At 43.4% G+C, this 17739-nt stretch overlaps 2 protein-coding genes across 6 annotated transcripts in view; one reads left to right on the forward strand and one right to left on the reverse strand.

Annotated features, from left to right (window-relative positions):
• The window catches only part of DNAAF6 (dynein axonemal assembly factor 6), a 143648-nt gene extending 135162 nt beyond the window's left edge, over positions 1-8486 (reverse strand). For all 4 annotated transcript variants that reach the window (XM_068248087.1, XM_068248086.1, XM_068248089.1 and 1 more), the window contains exons 1-2: positions 8405-8486; positions 4776-4875 (exon numbers count right to left, since the gene is read on the reverse strand). In XM_068248087.1, the coding sequence (XP_068104188.1) occupies positions 4776-4868 (93 nt within the window). In that variant the 5' untranslated portion in view covers positions 4869-4875; positions 8405-8486. The remainder of the gene's footprint in view (positions 1-4775; positions 4876-8404) is intronic.
• A 192-nt stretch (positions 8487-8678) lies between these two features.
• Positions 8679-17739, forward strand: part of NUP62CL (nucleoporin 62 C-terminal like) — a 59560-nt gene continuing 50499 nt past the window's right edge. Inside the window, exons 1-2 of one of the 2 annotated variants that reach the window (XM_068249705.1) lie at positions 8679-8747; positions 10940-11240. In XM_068249705.1, the coding sequence (XP_068105806.1) occupies positions 10951-11240 (290 nt within the window). In that variant the 5' untranslated portion in view covers positions 8679-8747; positions 10940-10950. The other variant, XM_068249706.1, reaches the window with a different exon arrangement.

Consider the following 17739-nt stretch of genomic DNA (forward strand, 5'->3'; position numbering starts at 1 on the left):
AACAGAGGTGTGAGAGGGGAAAAAGAGAGTGAAAGAAACTTCAGCCAATCAGGCTGCATTAGTTATTTCTGAGGGGAGAAGGGGAGTAAAGTAAAGAAGAGAAAAAAAAACAGCATGAACTGCAACTTCTCTTTTGCGGCAGATGTACCAAATAGGAGTCGGGGATCTAGTAAATGATATTCTACTGAGAAGAATATTAAGAGTGATTTTTAAATTTTGGATTGCCTGGTTAGCATCCTTATTATTTGTTTACCATATAAAAAAAGAGAATTGATTGTTGATATTATGCCTAAGATTTACTCTTTAAACAATCCAGCTAATGAACCAAAAAGCAAACCTTTTTATGTAGGATTTAAGGAGAAGTATCCTAGTGTCATCGAAAAGGACTGTAGAGTTTAAAGGGAACCTGAACCGAGTCAAATTATTTAAAATAAACACATGATGTACCTGCAAATGAATATTACCGGTACATAGGTACCTCATTGTCAGTTCCTCTCAGAAGCTCACCATTTTCTTCTCACAATGATCCCTTCCAGTTCTGACACGATTTTGTCAGAACTGAAATATATCAGTTGCTGTCAGTTATAATTAAAAGGAAAACTGATGTGTAAGGTAAATGCCACGCTTCCCTATGGCTGAAGTGGACAATATTAGTTACAGTCTGCTGACCTAGAAGCTGTTACACTTCACATTTACTGTAAGAAGGAGACTAGTACGTCTTGTATTTTATAAAACTTTATCTTGATCTTGTGACCTAACCAATGACTCTCTTCCCATGGGCTAACTCTGTAAAATTGCATGATTATGTATCTTACACCCTGTTTGTGTGTATAGTCTTGTGCTATGTTGTATAACTGTGTGCTACCTCTCTGTCTGACACCCCTTGTTAACACTGTATCTAACTCTATTTCTTATTCAGCTCTATGTTACAGAGTCTCTTTTAAGGAAATGTCCAAGCACCTAAAAAAATGACATCTACTTACCCGGGGCTTCCTCCAGCCCCTGGCAGCCGATATGTCCCTCGCTGCAGATCCGCTTCAAGCCGGTGGCCCAGGGTCCCCTCCATTCGCAATGGCGACCTCACCAGGTAGGGATCTTCTGTGCCTGCGCGAGAGTGGCTCCATGTGTTGTCCACGTGCTCTGGAGTGTACTGCGTAGTACACTCCAGACCACGTGGACGTGACGTGGAGTGGCTCTCGTGCAGGCGCATAAGATCCTGGACCTGTCGAGGTCGCCATCGCAAACAGAGGGGACTCTGGGCCACCGGCTGGAAGCGGAGCTACGGCGAGGGACATAGCGGCTGCCAAGGGCTGGAGGAAGGCCCAGGTAAGTAGATGTCATTTTTTTAGGAGCTCGGACATTTCCTTTAATTGGAGTCCACCTGTGGTAAATTTAGCTGATTGGACATGATTTGAAAAGGCACACACCTTTCGATATAAGGTCCCACAGTTCATGTCAGAGCACAAACCAAGCCTTAAGTCAAAGGAATTGTTTGTAGACCCCCGAGACAGGATTGTCTTGAGGCACAAATCCAGGGCAGGTTACAGAAAATTTTCTGCTGTTTGAAGGTCCCAAAGAGCACAGTGGCCTTCACCATCCACAAGTGGAAGAAGTTTTAAACCACCAGGACTCTTCATAGAGCTGGCCGGCCATCTAAACTGAGCAATTGGGGGAGAAGGGCCTTAGACAGGGAGGTGACCAAGAGCCCGATGGTGACTCTGTCAGAGAGCCAGAGGTCTTCTGTGGAGAGATGAGAACCTTCCAGAAGGACAATCATCTCTGCAGCAATCAACCAATCAGGCCTGTATTGTAGAGTTGCCTCATGGAAGCCAAAATTCTCTGGTCTGATTAGGCAAAGATTAAACTTCTTGGTGTGAATGCTAGGCATCATCAGGCCAATACCATCCCTACAGTGAAGCATGGTTGTGGCAGGAATTGGGAGGCTAGTCGGGATAAAGGGAAAGATGACAGCAGCAATATACAGAGACATCCTGGATGAAAACCAGCTCCAGAGCGCTCTTGAACTCTGGGGCGACGGTTCATCTTTCAGCAGGACAACAACCCTAAGCTCACAGCCAAGATAGCAAAGAAGTGGCTTCAGGACAACTCTGTGAATGTCCTTGAGTGGCCCGGTCAAAGCCACAGCCATGGTGTGTGGGCGGCCGGGGCACACGAAGTGTGGCATTTAATACCACCTTTTCCACAAGATGTCGCTGCAGCGGACATCACTGATGCTATGCAGTGGCCAATGTCTGATGCGCCTGGTGCAATACTGGGCACTGGTGCAGCTCACCTAATGATGTGGCGAGCCTGGTTGGAGCATCGAGATGCATCTGCCTGCAGTTACACCAAGCAGCCACATGATGCTGCTGTCACAGGCGCACATGTTGCACCTGCTTGCCTGGCTACACCACGCTTCCATCTACCTCCTCTATGCTTCCACACGTGTTGTGACACGCATTGGTGGAAGAGTGGCTGGGGACGCCTCAAGCTCCTTTCCAGCCCCTCTCCAGGCCTGGGGATCTCTATTTTTGAAGCCCTGACCTAGATGGTTGGGCTTTAGGGAACCTGACATCCTCCAAGAGAAGTGCAATCATGCCTGGAGGCAGGAAACAGTAGTAGTAATGGGAGGAGCTCATTTATGCATACTTGGAATTACTGAGAAAACAATGATTCTGACTAATTGGCCTCAGCAATTGCTCCACATTAGCTGTAGGTTTCTTTGAATTTCTTTAGTAAATTATTATTTGGGCAGCACAGTGGCATAGTGATTAGCACTCTTACCTGCAGCACTGGGTCCCCAGTTTGAATCCCAGCCAGGGCACTAGCTGCACAGAGTTTGTATGTTCTCCCTGTGTCTGCGTGGGTTTCCTATGGGCACTCTGGTTTCCTCCCAGATCCCAAAACATACACATAAGTTGATTATCTTCCTCTAAATTGGCCCAAGAGTACGATGCATACACTACACGATATATAGACATATGACTATGGTAGGGATTAGACTGTGAGCTCTTCTGAGGGAAGACAATATACTCTGTACAGTGCTGCGGAAGATGTTGGCACTGTATAAATACTAAATAATAATAATAATAAATCAGCCCTACTGAAAACAGCCATTCTTAGAGCAGGCAGGTAGCATATATACTTCTCTTCATATTACTGACAGAATACCCAAGCAGCTCAGGATGACCCAGGACCACTAAAGAAAGTATAGAGGACTAAAAGAGACAGAAAAGCCCTCCAATAAAAAGCACCGCTCAGTGTAATGTGAAAAAGAAGGTATTTGTGATAATTCAGCTTAGCTCACTTAAGTAAAAGTAGAAGGCTGCGCATCCCTGACCCAATACTGTACAATTGAATGGTTAATCGCTGTGGCGCACACCGCCCCCCCCCCCCCCCCCCCCGGACTGAAATGTACGCCCGCATCCAAACAATGCAATACTGGTCCATGGAGAATCTGCACCAACGTTGAGGTAAATCTCCACAGCAGATGTCCTAACACTAACTAACCATTATTCCATAATTCTGTAACTACCAGGCTAGCAGCACCCATTGTGCTATCCTGTTTTGCATGGTAAGTATTTAGTTATGCATATGTTTTGCATCTGTCTGATTGCTGAGTGTGTATTTGAGCTATATAAGCGGTGCATATGAGGTGAAGAGTAATTCGGATGCAGCCCATGTTGGTGAGCGCTTGCTTTGTTTTTTTGCTGTTTGCTCACTTAAAGCTGAATTGCAAATACCTTCTGTTTTAACAAGGCAAATTACAGACCTACATATTACTGACATCACCATGAGGCCATGGAGATATCTGTAGGGTTGGGTGCAGGGCTATGTAATGCTAGGTACACACTATGCAATTTGCTGACAGATTTACTGTGAGATCGACTATTTCCAATATGTCCAATTTGATTTCTGATCGATTTTCCATAGAAGTGAATGGAAAAATCGATAGTAAAATTTTGAAAAAATCAGATCGGACATGTTGGAAATAGTCGATCTGACAGTAAATCTGTCAGAAAATTGCATCGTGTGTACCTAGCATAAAAGTGGTGAGATATCAAGACTTACCACCCACAATGCTGAAAGACATACAGTAAGGACTTGTAGAAGCAGAAGGGAAAGGGGAGAGGGAAGAGACAGCATGCCTGGTGGCTCTGTTCTTGCTTTCCATAATGCCCTATACTTTGTAGTGAAGCTGGTTTCTGGCTCTATTTACGTTCTTTTCCACAAGTCCATCTGCCTGGGATTGGGGTTTGTTTACATAACAATGGGAGTGTTTCCCGTGATTTTTTTCACATTTATGCTTTCATAAAAGAAAAAAAATCAACAAAAAGGTAGCAGGTTTATGACAAGTTTAGCTCAAAAAATTTGAAAAGCCCCTGTTGTGCAGTTATTGAGATTACACTCACTGCAGTGACAGATAAGTCGCTGAGCAGCTCCGCTAATGCATCAATTCAATCGAGATAACCGCTGTGCAGAAACAGTAAATTTAACACAGATTTAGAATTAATACCTGGCATGAGTGATCCTGGTATCACTTTTTTTTTTGTTATGTAGTTTAATCAAGTCTGCTGCCTAGCAAACCAGTGCTGATCCTAGCTAGTTTGACCACAGTCTTCTTGAGTAACTGCTACTGACCCCTAGTACCCTATACAAATCAGTATACACATGGCAAGTGCAAGTACAACATTTCCTTATATTGAAAGATTATAAGCACACAACATATTGAATCTTTACAAAAAGAATACGACAATGGGTAGAAAAATACTTACCTGGTTTTCATTCTCCTCCACGGGGTCACTGAGCAGAGTACACAAAGATTTCAGTGAAGATATTGAGGAGAAATCACTCAATGGATGCTCCATATCTTTCCTACAGTATCAGTTTGAACAAACATAAAATAAAAATAAATACATTACTAACAAAAAAGAAAAAAAAAAAAAAGTAAAAGGCCTATGGAAGCAAGGCCTTGGCTACAGTGATAGCAGGAAGCTTTATGTACCAGAGAAATTGTAAAGCTATGGAGAAAAACTATTGAATTTAGTCACAATCACTCAGGGCTTTTTTTAACCAAAGCAATTCCAGGCCTTCGCCTAGAGCGCCATTCATCCTGGAGAGCGCTGTTGCAGTGCCTGTTAAAATGATCAGTAAGATCACCTCAGCGGCACCAGCTCCCCCACTGCATCTCCGCTGACTGCAACCCCTTCTTCCCAGGATGGCCACATGATTAATAGAAAAAAAGACTGCTCCGCTCTGCAACAGAACGAAGCCCTGCCCCTGAAAGCCCTGCTGCTACACAAAGCTCCACCTCCCGCAGGTGTACACTCACCTGCTTCTGCTGAGTGTGTGCGGCAGCAGAAGTGTAGTCTAGCAGCATCACTCATCCATGGAGAGGACACATTGCAAGGTCTAGATCTTGTAAGATGCATGAAGCCTCCAGTCCTCTGTGTCCCTCTCAGCCTTTCTCTGACCCACTGTGGCACTTTCTGTCCCCGTCACTCCTTCTATCCATTTGTGCCTCCGTTTGCTTCTCATCCCTCTCTGTCATCTCTGTCCCCCTGCCTCCATGTGCCATCTTTGTCCCTGTACCTCTTTCTGCCCACCCATGCCAGTTTCTGTCGCTCCCTCTGACCAACCCGTCTGTCCCCCGTGCCTCTTTTTGTCCTTCTTTGCGCCCCCTTCTGTCCCATTGTACTACTTTCTTTCCCCTTGTGCCTCCTTCTCTCCCGTTGTGCCACCCTTTATCCCCCCCGTACCTCTCTCTGTCTCCCTATGTCCCCATGTGCCTTCTATTCCCCTGAAGCTCCCTCTGTCCTCCTGTAAATCTGTCTGTTCCCACTGTGTCTCCCTCTGTCCACCGGTGCTACTTTCAGTCCTTCGTGCCTCATTCTGTCCCCGTGTGCTTCCTTTACCCCCCTGTGCTTCCTTCTGTGCCACCTTGTGCCCCCCCCCCCCCCCCTTGCACTCTCCCAGTCCAGTGTGTAAACGCAGAGTATAGTGCAGCTGAAGTTGTGCTCTTAGATTCCCGCCGGAGTCTAGTGATGTGCCTGTATGACCATCCTGTCCATCTACTGCTCCCTCTAGTGCTGGCATCTCAGTCTCAAGTCGCATGTAATCACGTGACATGCAGTAGGAGATGCCAGGCACTAGGGTGAGTGGATAGACGGAAGCAGAGTGCTGGACTCTAGCAAAGAGGTGAGAACATAGCTTCTGCTGCGCTATAATCTGCATTTACACACTGGGTTTAGGGATTTCTAACCTGAGGTGAAAAAAAGGCTTGAAATGGCCCTGCTTTCACCATAGAGTAAATAATTAATGAATGGCTCTGTGTAACAGATAAAAAATGGAAATAAGTAAAAGCTAATAGAATCGGGTATTGGGCTATTTTAAAAATGACCCATTGCCGTGCGAATGCATCGGACAATATAATCACATTGGAAATGCGATAACAATTATATTGTAATGGGACTTTTAAACTGGCGTGTTAGTGGTGTGGCAGAATAGCGCGAGACATACTGTGCAGTACTGGACAACATGTATGCTTACAGTTGCAGTGAAGCATACCTTACATGTACTGTATGCACTGCAACGCATGTCTAACACTATGCGACTTTTCCTCTCTACTGTGTTGCAATCCAGTTTTATAGAAAGTACAATTCAACATCCCAGCAAGAAAGTGGCCTTAGGCCCGGTTCACACTTGCGGTGGCCCTCCGGAATCGCCGTGCCGGAGCCGCACCGCCTGCAGAACGGACGGAACGGACGCACGGCATAGCAATTAAAGCCTATGCGTCCGTTCACATGGGTCCGTTCTGCAGAACCGGAGCCGGACCGGATCCGGGCCGGATCCGGACTCCGGCCTCCGTTCCAACATGCGCTATTTTTTCATCCGGCCCCTCCGGCAGCCGTATCCGGGGCGGAGCCGGACTGCACCATCCGGCCAATACAAACAAATGGGAACCGGAGGCCGCACAACACACTGGCTGAGAAATCCGGATCTTCTACCCCACTTCCTATGCGGATTTTTGCGGCGATATTGGCTGGGGACACATGGGCAAGCATTTTGGAGTGGAGCAGCACGAGCTGGAGGTGTTGGCAGGATGTTGGCAGCATGTCGGAGGTGGAGGTGAGTGCTAAACAGCAGAGGGCCTGATTCCACAGGTTCCCCTTCTGCTGACCTCCCAGACCCCAACATTTTTTTTTTTTTTTACGTATATTTTGCCAAACGGATCCGGATCGCATCCTGATTGCCACCTGATGCAACCTGACCGGATCCGGATCCGGTCCGAATCCGGTCAGGTCATCCGGTCCGTTTGGCAAACAACCGCTAATGTGAACCGGGCCTTAGGTAGGGGTCACACTTGGCAAAATTGCATGTGATTACTGCAAGGCAAAATCGCACATAATGTACTGTATCTGTATGCCTAATGCATTTTCTCTAACTGCTATGTTTTGTGTTGTAATTTGGGTGCGTTTTAAAAACTGACTACATGCACTACTTTATCGTATGTGTTTGTGAATCGAGTGCGATTCGTGCATAATGTATTAAAAATGGGCCAAAATGCTATATAAAGGCATCCAAAAATCACACAATTAATAAATAAACAGCAGGAAGGCAGTAGCAGAAAACCGCATGCATTTGCTATTGTGCAAGTGCACATGGCCAGTGCAAATCTCATACCTCCCAACTTTTGGAGATGAGAAAGAGGGACACTTAAGCCACACCCATGCCACGCCCCTGATCACGCCCCATCACACCCCTAGTCACGCATACGATAAAAATTTCATGAGAAAAACATGTTGTTTTATAATTCAAACCACACTGGTCTTTTCTATCCTGGTTCACTTTCCTTCATTTTAACATTTTAAAATTAGTAATCTATCAATTTAAAGGCTGGGAATAAAGTTTAGAGTCAATCAAACACACTTTTTAGTAGAGAAATAAATATATATTTACATGGAAAGAGGGACAAAGTCCTGAAAGAGGGGCGAATAAGGAGGAAAGAGGGACAGAGGGACAGGGCTGCCAAAGAGGGACTGTCCCTCCGAAAAAGGGACAGTTGAGAGCTATGGCAAATCTGTATGTTCATATTCCGTTCCCCAGATATGACTTTTGATGCCTGCACGTACTTGTGCTGCAATGATATATTTTCATAGCAAAAACGATGTTAAAAAGTTCCTGGCACGCCTTCTTGGGCGTCTGAATTAGGCATTGTGAAAATCCACTGCAGATCATGCCCTCTGGAATGAAATAATTATAAAATAAACATCTATATATGATTACATGATGTATGCAGTAAACACAGAATGGTGTTTTTTATTATTATTAATTAACCCTATAAGGTCAGCTAGCTATGGAACATCCACAGTTTATCAAACTGTAAACCGAACGAGATAATTACCTTAACTCGCGCTCTACGTAGCGTACACCACGGATTCTAATTCACACACAGAACTTGTCTTTGCCGCATCTAGGTAACCAAGCCAACCAAGCGGTCCTTGTGGAAAATGATGTGACCACGGCGAATGCCTGCGATGAACGCTTGATAAAATATTATGATTAAATTGAATAACCATGAATATTTACAACAAGAATCGAATCTTACATGTTAATTCCGAAGTGTATCAATTACTTTTTTTTTGACAGGCATTATCTAGGTCACCCCTAAGGTCCAACTCGCTGTGTCACTGTTGCTTGACGTGCAAACTGTGCGCAGTGGGACTTCCCGTGTCGTTAATAAATCGGTACGTAGAGTCTCCCGCGCTTCTCTTGTGAATGTAAATTAAGTGCATTTGGGGGGGATGTGGTGGATGGGTTGAATGATAACGTAAGTGTAGTGGTTACAATAAGCAATTTTTATAGCTTGTTATTTATCTTTATTTTTTTTTTTTTGCTATCGTAGTAACATATCAGAAGTATGTAGATCTGATTTTGCCCCATTCAGTTGAGAATAGTTTACATCAATTCAATTTTTGAGGTTTTTATTTTTAACAAACTATTTAAAAAGCGCACTTGAAACAAAATAACTTAAATGATCACATCAGTAGTGGAAAGTCTCTGGATAGTGGCTTCCCAGGTCCACTAAGGCCCAATTCACACTTGCAATAAGTGGTAAATGGTTCACTGAAAACGGATCTGATCACCGGTCGATCGGATCCGTTTTCACTCCATTTGGTGTGGTCAGCTGCTTCCGATCCATTTCCCCACATCAAACCCAGACTACTATTGCACACATTTCCCAACTAATGAGCATCCACCTCAAACCATAGCAGTGATCAGTATCCTCTGGCTCGCTGCAGCCATGCACAAGGCGTTACCAAACAGAGTCCGCAAACTCTCTGTATTCTCTTTGTCACTAGCGTGCAAGTGGGCAGAGTTTACGGATTATTCCGCTCTGACATGTTCCGAGTGAAGGGCTTCCCTCTTGCATGACGCTGTCTGGACGTGGAGCCTCTCAACTACTATCTTCTTGTAAAGAAATTCCAGCCAGCCCAGGAGTCCAAGGCACTGTGTCACAATTTCACCAGTCAGTAGCCTGTCAGCCTGGAGTTTGAGCCAGTGTGGATTTTTCTGTTTAGAACAGTGCGTTTTCTCACTAGTGCAAAGAAACGTTCCGTGTTCTCATGCCCCCAATGCAGGGCTTAAGCATCCGTTTCCAGTCTGCTGGGCTGCGGTGTCTGGGAAAAAAAATGGGGCTGAGAGAAACTTGCGGTCCGTTCAGCGGAATGCACAGAAAGGATCCGTTAGACCGGACGGATGTGAAAGGTTCCATAGGTTAACATTGGATCCAGTTGCATCCATTCTGTTAGTACAGTATCCATTCTGCAAACGGACCGTTTTTTAATGCAAGTGTGAACCGGGCTAAGTCCCTCCAAACATATTCAACAACTAAACATATTCAACAAAACCTTGTCGAGCATGCCTCTCATGGCCACACTCCCACTGTGTGTGAGCAGAACCTGACCAGGCATGCGTGAGTGAGGTCCACGCTTGGATAGTAGAAATAAGCCACTTATACACAACTTTTTCATCCATGCAGAAGCATCTAATTCCACTGGGCATGTGTGGACATCCAATCAGGATGTGCTTGTACATGAATGGGAACACAGCTACAATAAGAAGTGGGTCCAGGGCAGCAATGGTTGGCTCGAAGATCTGTGGAGCAGCCAGGAGTCCACTCTATCACGTCGTGGTGCCAGTGTTCCAACAAAAGTAGCATATATTGGCAAAATACCATAGATGTATGATATTATGACTTAACATGTCACTACTCTCACACAGAACCCTCCCCAAGGCAAATAACAACCCCACCTTGGCAACTAAAAACACAGTTGTCTTTTAAAAAGACCCCAAGGCGGGTCTACAAGTAAAAAAAAAAAACATGCTGCCTGGTCTGTAGGGGGTTGCTGGAGTTGCACAGAGAAGCTCTGGCCCTGCATTCTCCTGTCGTGCCCCACCCAGTTACTTTTTCATGCCACCCAGCTGGAAGAAATTTCTGGGAAGAACACAGCAAACGGGTAGAGGGTGAAGGGACGAAATCTAGTGGAAACATAAGGTTAAAAGTATACAAAGTCATATATATATATATATATATATATATATATATATATATATATAAAATATGATTAGTATTGATAGTAATTGTCAATAAATATTACTCATTGAAGACCTACAGTAACTCCTTTATGTCCCTTAGTAATTTGTATACTTTATCCTTTGACCTTATACTGTAAATGATATATTTGTTCTCTCTTCTTCACTTGCTGTCAGTTCATAACAATTTAGCTCTCTCACTGAATTTTCTATACTTATGGTAGGTTATGGAGATCCTTTACCTAACATATCTATTTAATAAATTACATGTAGTCACTGCTGTTTAGATATTTTTTATGTAAACCGTTTTGCATTCATTTGAAATCTTATTGTCTGTCCCCAGACACAGTTAAAATGAGTGGCTTCAGTTTTGGCACGGGTACTGCTGCCGGAGGTTTCAACTTTGGAGCTGCAAAAACCACAGCTTCAACAGCACCAACTGGTTTTTCATTTGGTACCTCAACTACAGCCCAGCCTACTGGTTTCAGTTTTGGCAACCAACAGACAACCTCTAGCGCCTTACCACAGCCTAGTGGACTGTTCTCTTTCTCTTCTACGGCACCATCGGCTGCAGCAACAACAACCGGATTCACGTTTGGTACACCAACAACATCTGCTTCAACTGCGTCGGGACTGACATTTGGGTAAGTCTGAGTTTGTTTTTGTGGTATAATAAGGATCTGTACCATACATAATTAAAATCTTGTGGTGAACTTACAGAAAGCACAACTTTTCCCATTTGTTCCACTTATGGAATTACGTCTTTTCTTGGAAACACAGATAAGAGGTTGTAATAATTAATATTAATAATAATAATTTGCATATCAGGTATTTGTCCCAGATCTAGAACCCACTTGCCCAAAGTTTTTAGATCCCAACTTTTTCCTTTTTCAACCATACTAATTTCTGTTTCTGTCCAAGGTTACCAAACTTGTGTATGATAGTATGGTGTGCCTAAAAGGGCTTTGGAGTTGAGGTGTCTGAGACATTTTTGGGTCCTGGAGTCAGAGTTGACAAAAACACCTCCAACTCGGACTACTAATACATTTAAATTGTAATGACGCGCGTTGTGTGGCCAGTGCACAAGTTTTATTACCAGATTATCACTGTGAGCCAATCACAGTGACCACGAACAACAGAATAAAAAAAAGGCAATGGTCCTGCTGGTCCGAAATGAGTTAAACTAGCCGATACTGTAGACTATCAGCTTACTAACCAGCAGTTCTTTGGCTAAATGACGTCCATGTTGCCTTCCTTCAGTGAACAAGTAAGGCTAGTTTTACACTGACATGTATTGCAACAGACACTCTTTAAAGTGCTGCAACACAGTTTGATGATTAAAGGTGCATACACACATCAGACTATAGTCTTTGGAAAATGAAAGATCACAGACCAATCTTACCACCCTTCATGTAGTATGAGAGCCTTTTGTACACAGTCTATTCTATGGAACTGAACTACTGAACTCCCTATCAGAAAAAATCTTTGCAAGATGCTGCACAGAAACATGCTGATCAGACACAAAAGATCAGTATCTGCAAAAGATCTGTTTCTGCCAAAGATCCGTTCCTACAAATTGCATTCATAGTCTATGAGATCTGCAGATCATCATACACACCTTATTTAACTGACATTCATCTGCAGATCAGATCCACCAGGATGGATTTTCAGATCTGCAGATGACTGTCTGATCTGCAGATGAATGTCAGTTAAACAAGGTGTGTATGATGATCTGCAGATCTCATAGACTATGGATGCAATTTGCAGGAGCGGATCTTTGGCAGGAATAGATCTTTTGCAGATACTGATCTTTTGTTTCTGTACAGCATCTGTGTGTGCAGCATCTTGCAAAGATTTTTTTCTGATGGAGAGTTCAGCTACATAGAAAAAACTGTGCAGGTATGGCTCTCTTACTGCATGAAGGGTGATAAGATTGGTCTGTGATCTTTCATTTTCCAAAGACCTATAGTCTGATGTGTGTATGCACCTTAAGTCCCAAAGTGTTCACACTGCATCTGTTCTAATATGATGCAGTGAAATGTGATAAATCAATGCACAAACCAAAGTGTGTTGCTATTAGTGCATATGTTGACGTCCCAACACACATTGTCTGCTTAAAAAAATTCACTGGAACCCCATATCAGCTGGGTTCTGGTGCATAGATCTGCCCCCTTTCAGGCCCTGGCCTTTTCTCTTTTGGATATAAAAAAGTTAGCGGCTTTTTCTTCAGGTGGCAGGGCTACAAACTGGAACCTGTCTGATATGGGGGCTCTGGTGAATCTTATACTGCATACTGGGGCATTCATGTTGGCAATGACAGACCAGGATGGCTGACGGGGTAGTGTGTCAGCTTTTGTTCCCAAAAGCAGATGCTGTCTTAATATAGCTTTAAAATTACTAAGCTTTGACAGTGATTCTGGTAAATGCCTTTTATGTTATATACTTTCAACCAACAAGATTGTTATGTGCAAATTAGAGAAGGAGGAGGAGGAGTCGTGGAATCCTAAACTGAGAAACTGGAGTCAGATGATTTTTGTACCGACTCCACAGCCCAGTGTGCATGGGAAAAAGCACAGACCTGATTGGGCTCTGGTTTTTCCACTGGACAAGCGAGAGGAGGCCTCTCCAGGATCCAGAAAGCTTCCCCCTTCCAAGCTGAATACCCTGTAGGGGCACTTTTTTCCCTACAGGTATACTTTAAATTGTAATGAAAAAAAAATACATAAAAATAATCATAATTAAGGTCTTCTCTGCAGTAAGAATAAAGCCCAGTGTATAGTTAAAGGTAAATAAGGCCAGCGCAAAAACCTTTAATGGCAGCCCAAAAAGTTCTTGCATGGCAGATCCAACGCTTACCCAAGTAAAAAATATAAAATATGGGAATGGGGCCCACGCTCAAATTAACCACAGAGATGGCGCTCTGTCATCCAGCAATTATTTCAGCAATAAAATGTTAGCTTCTCAGCATGTTCTGGACATGATAAATGATTCCAAAATATTTTTTCCAAAAAACTCTGAGCTAGTATAAAGTAAAATTTAGCCTTCTGAAAACAATTACAGACAGTTCCCTACTTACAAACGACTCAAGTTACGTTTAAGAGATACAAAGTTGTCTTCAAGTACAAATTATACAATACTGTTTGCTCTGTTGAGCTCTTTGATAAGCAAGTAACGTCCTGATATACAAGCATAAAAGCCAGAAAATGTGTACTTACCTTGTAATTTTCCTTTCCTGATACTACTCCATGTCGGCATACTTCCTGGGTCAGCTCTGCCCCCTTGACCCCTACAGGGCCCTAATTAAACTATAAATACAGCTACAGCGCCCCCCCCCCCTCATTCTCGTCGATAGTACTCAGACACAGCAAAAATGAAGGGTGGGTTGTATGCCGACATGGAGTAGTATCAGGAAAGGAAAATTACAAGGTAAGTACACATTTTCTGGCTTTCCTGATACCTCCATGTCGTCATACTTCCTGGGATTCAACTAGCACAAAACACCAGAAGGGTGGGAATATATGCAAATATAACCATTTTATTTATCTACAGCAGAGAGAACTTTTTTCCCAAAATCAACAGTAGTAAGTAATGCAGGATCAATTTTATAATGTCTTATAAATGTATTTGGAGTAGCCCAATTAGCTGCTCTGCATATAGTCATTAGAGACACCCCAGCTGAGGCTGCCCATGATGATGACACACTCCTAGTAGAGTGAGCAGAGGTGTTGGGTAAAGTTTCTTCACCTTTAGCCCTGTATGCGGCCTTAATTAACCTAACTATCCAAGCCGCTATAGTCCTCTTGGATACTTCCTTTCCCTTTCTAGATCCTGATGGACATATAAACAGATGATCTGACGAACGGAATGGCAGTGTCCTTTCAAGGTAATATCTTAGAGTTCTCCCTACATCTAGTGGATGATTCGTAGAGCAACCTGATTGATCTGTGAATGATGGTAATGTCCATTCTTGGTTTAGATGTTTTGTCGAAACTACCTTGGGTAAAAAATCCATCACTGTTCTCATAACCACTCTATCCGGAAAGAACACAATATAAGGATCAGAGCTCCCTAAGGCCTGTATTTCTGAGACTCTTCTCCCTGAGGCGATGGCAACCAAAAAGGTAGCTTTTAGGGATAGGTTCCAGATTGAACATTTCTCTATTGGTTCAAAAGGTTGTAATGAAAGGTATTCTAAAACTAACGGTAAGTCCCAAGATGGAGTGATCTTTTTAACTGGAGGACGGATCTTCAATAAAGCTTGGAAGAATTGTTGGATAATTCTGCATGCTGATAATTGTTGACCTATTAGGGCGGAAATAGCCGAAATTTGGCCTCTTAAAGTACTGACACTTAGTCCCAGTTCGACACCTGACTGAATAAATTCTAGAACGTGTGGCACGGAAGGATACATGAAGTCTATTCCTTTGTTAGCTGAGAAGTCTATGAATTTCCTCCATACCCTGTGGTATGTTTTATTCGTCGATAACTTTCTTGCCTTCAGAAGAGTCTCTATTACCGGACCAGAAAATCCTGAACTTGCTAGAATCCTCCTCTCAACCTCCAAGCCGTTAGTGCTAATATTTTGGGATTCGGATGTAGTAGATCGTTCTGTGTCAGGATGTCCGGTATCAATGGAAGCTGTATTGGGGAGCAAATTGACATACTCATCAGAAGAGGAAACCACGGCCTCTTCGGCCAATATGGAGCTATGACCATTGCTTGTACCTTCTCCCTCTGTAATCTCTTTAGGAATCTCATTAGAAGAGGAATTGGAAGGAATGCATAGACCACTGAGGCATTCCATGGTGCTGTCGGTGCATCCACCCCCGATGATCCTTTCATCTGGAACCTCGAGAAAAATGTTGGCAATTGATTGTTTATATTCGAGGCAAAAAGGTCTACTTGTGGAAGACCCCAATGTTGGACTTATTGTTTGAATATCTGTGTGTTCAAGCTCCATTCGTTGTTTTGGATTGTCTTTCTTGATAACATGTCCGCCCGCAGATTCTGTTTTCCTGGTAAGTATACTGCTCGAACTGCTAGTAAATTCTTCTCCGCCCATGTCATTAATGGTGATAGTTCCATCATCAATGATGCACTCCTGGTGCCTCCCTGCTTCTGTATGTATGCCACTGCTGCTGTATTGTCCATCTGTAGGCATACTGCTGTTCCCTTTATCATTGACGCAAAGGATCGTATCGCCTGGAATGCGGCTCTCAATTCCAGGATATTCGACACTGTACCCCTCTGATCTGTCTTCCAGAGTCCTTGACTCCATGACTGCTTGAAGTGAGCCCCCCATCCTAACTGACTGGCATCGGACATAATCATGTTCCAGCAGTACGGTATTAGGGAGTGTCCTTGCATCAAATTCCTTTGCTTGGTCCACCAAATGAGTGATAGTCTCGTTAGAATGGATAATCTGATGTTCTGACTCATAGATTTCTGATTCCATTGTGTTAGGAAATTCATCTGAAAGCTCCTCATATGCCATCTGCACCATTTCACCATTGGTATGGATGCTGACATCATCCCTAGTACCTGGAGACAGGTTCTGGCTGAGATCCTCTGAAGAGATAATATTGCCTGGATCATCCCCTTGAGCTTCTCCTAATTCCTATCTAGAGTGTGTACATTATAAAATATAACTTTTATTAATATAATTAAAATAAAATCATATGCCTAATTGACCTAACTGAGGTATGTTACAAAATCAATGATCAGATATTAATCATTTGTAAACATACATCTGATCAACCTATTCCTCACTAAGATTGCTAAAGTGCTATAAAGAAACCCCCACCCCCCACCACCAATCCGATATGTTTCAGCTCCCCATTTGGAGCCGTCGTCAGGGAATTAAGTGCTAGGGTGCAAGGTGCATATCTTATAAATTAACAATCATCACATATAGAAAACAATAAGGGCTCGTTCCCACTATCGCGAATCTGCATGCGTCCAACGCATGCAGATCCGCACATGTAATGCAAGTGGATGGGCCTGTTTCCACTGTAGCGTTGTTGAGGTGCGTTTTTTTCAGCGGTAAAAAAAACGCACAAAAGAGCCAACGATTTCGCCGGCGTCGGGAATCCGTGCGAACCGCCGCTAATGTATTTAATAGTAAAAACGCATGCGTTTGTTACATGCGTTTTTACCCGCGATTTCGCACCTTTTTCAATTTTATTTAGCCCTGGCAGTGTCATGGTTAATTTCGCATGGCACCCTGCCATGCGAAATCGCATGCGAAATCGCGGGTAAAAACGCATGCGGAAACGCATCCGCATGCGTTTTTACAAGCGTCGGAATGCGGCCGAAATCGCGTCGCAACAGTGGGAACGAGCCCTCAATGAGAGCTGTGCTCTCTAGCTCAGTCAGGCATCAAGGCATCATCATCGACTGCTCCAAATGGGGAGCTGAAACATGTCGGATTGGTGATGGGGGGTTTCTTTATAGCACTTTAGCAATCTTAGTGAGGAATAGGTTGATCAGATGTTTGTTTACAAATGATTAATATCTGATCATTGATTTTGTAACCTACCTCAGTTAGGTCAATTAGGCATACGATTTTATTTTAATTATATTAATAAAAGTTATATTTTATAATGTACACACTCTAGATAGGAATTATTCTTGTGTTTTCTTTTCCATATTGATTATCCATCCTAATTCTCTTAGGGAGGTTAACGTCATATCCCTGTGGACTATCAAGTTTTCTTTTGAGTTGGCCAGGATCAGGATATCGTCCAGGTAATGGTGAATGCGAATGCCCTTCTTCCTGAGTTCCGATATTGCTGTTACTAAGACCTTTGTAAAGGTTCGGGGAGCAGTGGAAAGCCCGAACGGCAGCGAACAGAACTGGAGATGTTCTTCCTCTACCCAAAATCGGAGATATTTTTGGTATTTGTGATGAATTTGTATGTGCAGATATGCATCTTGAAGATCGATTGAAAGTAGCCAGTCGTTCGGTCTGATTGCCATGATTATTGAATGCAATGATTCCATTTTGAATTTTTGTAGTTTTATAGTTCTGTTTAGGTATTTTAGATCTATAACCGGTCTGAAGCCTCCAGCCTTTTTCTGTACCAGGAACAGATGGGAGTAAATACCCTGAAACCGTTCTCTCTTCGGGACTGGGATGATTGC

Source organism: Hyperolius riggenbachi, chromosome 8, assembly GCF_040937935.1.
Source record: "Hyperolius riggenbachi isolate aHypRig1 chromosome 8, aHypRig1.pri, whole genome shotgun sequence".
NCBI lineage: Eukaryota > Metazoa > Chordata > Amphibia > Anura > Hyperoliidae > Hyperolius > Hyperolius riggenbachi.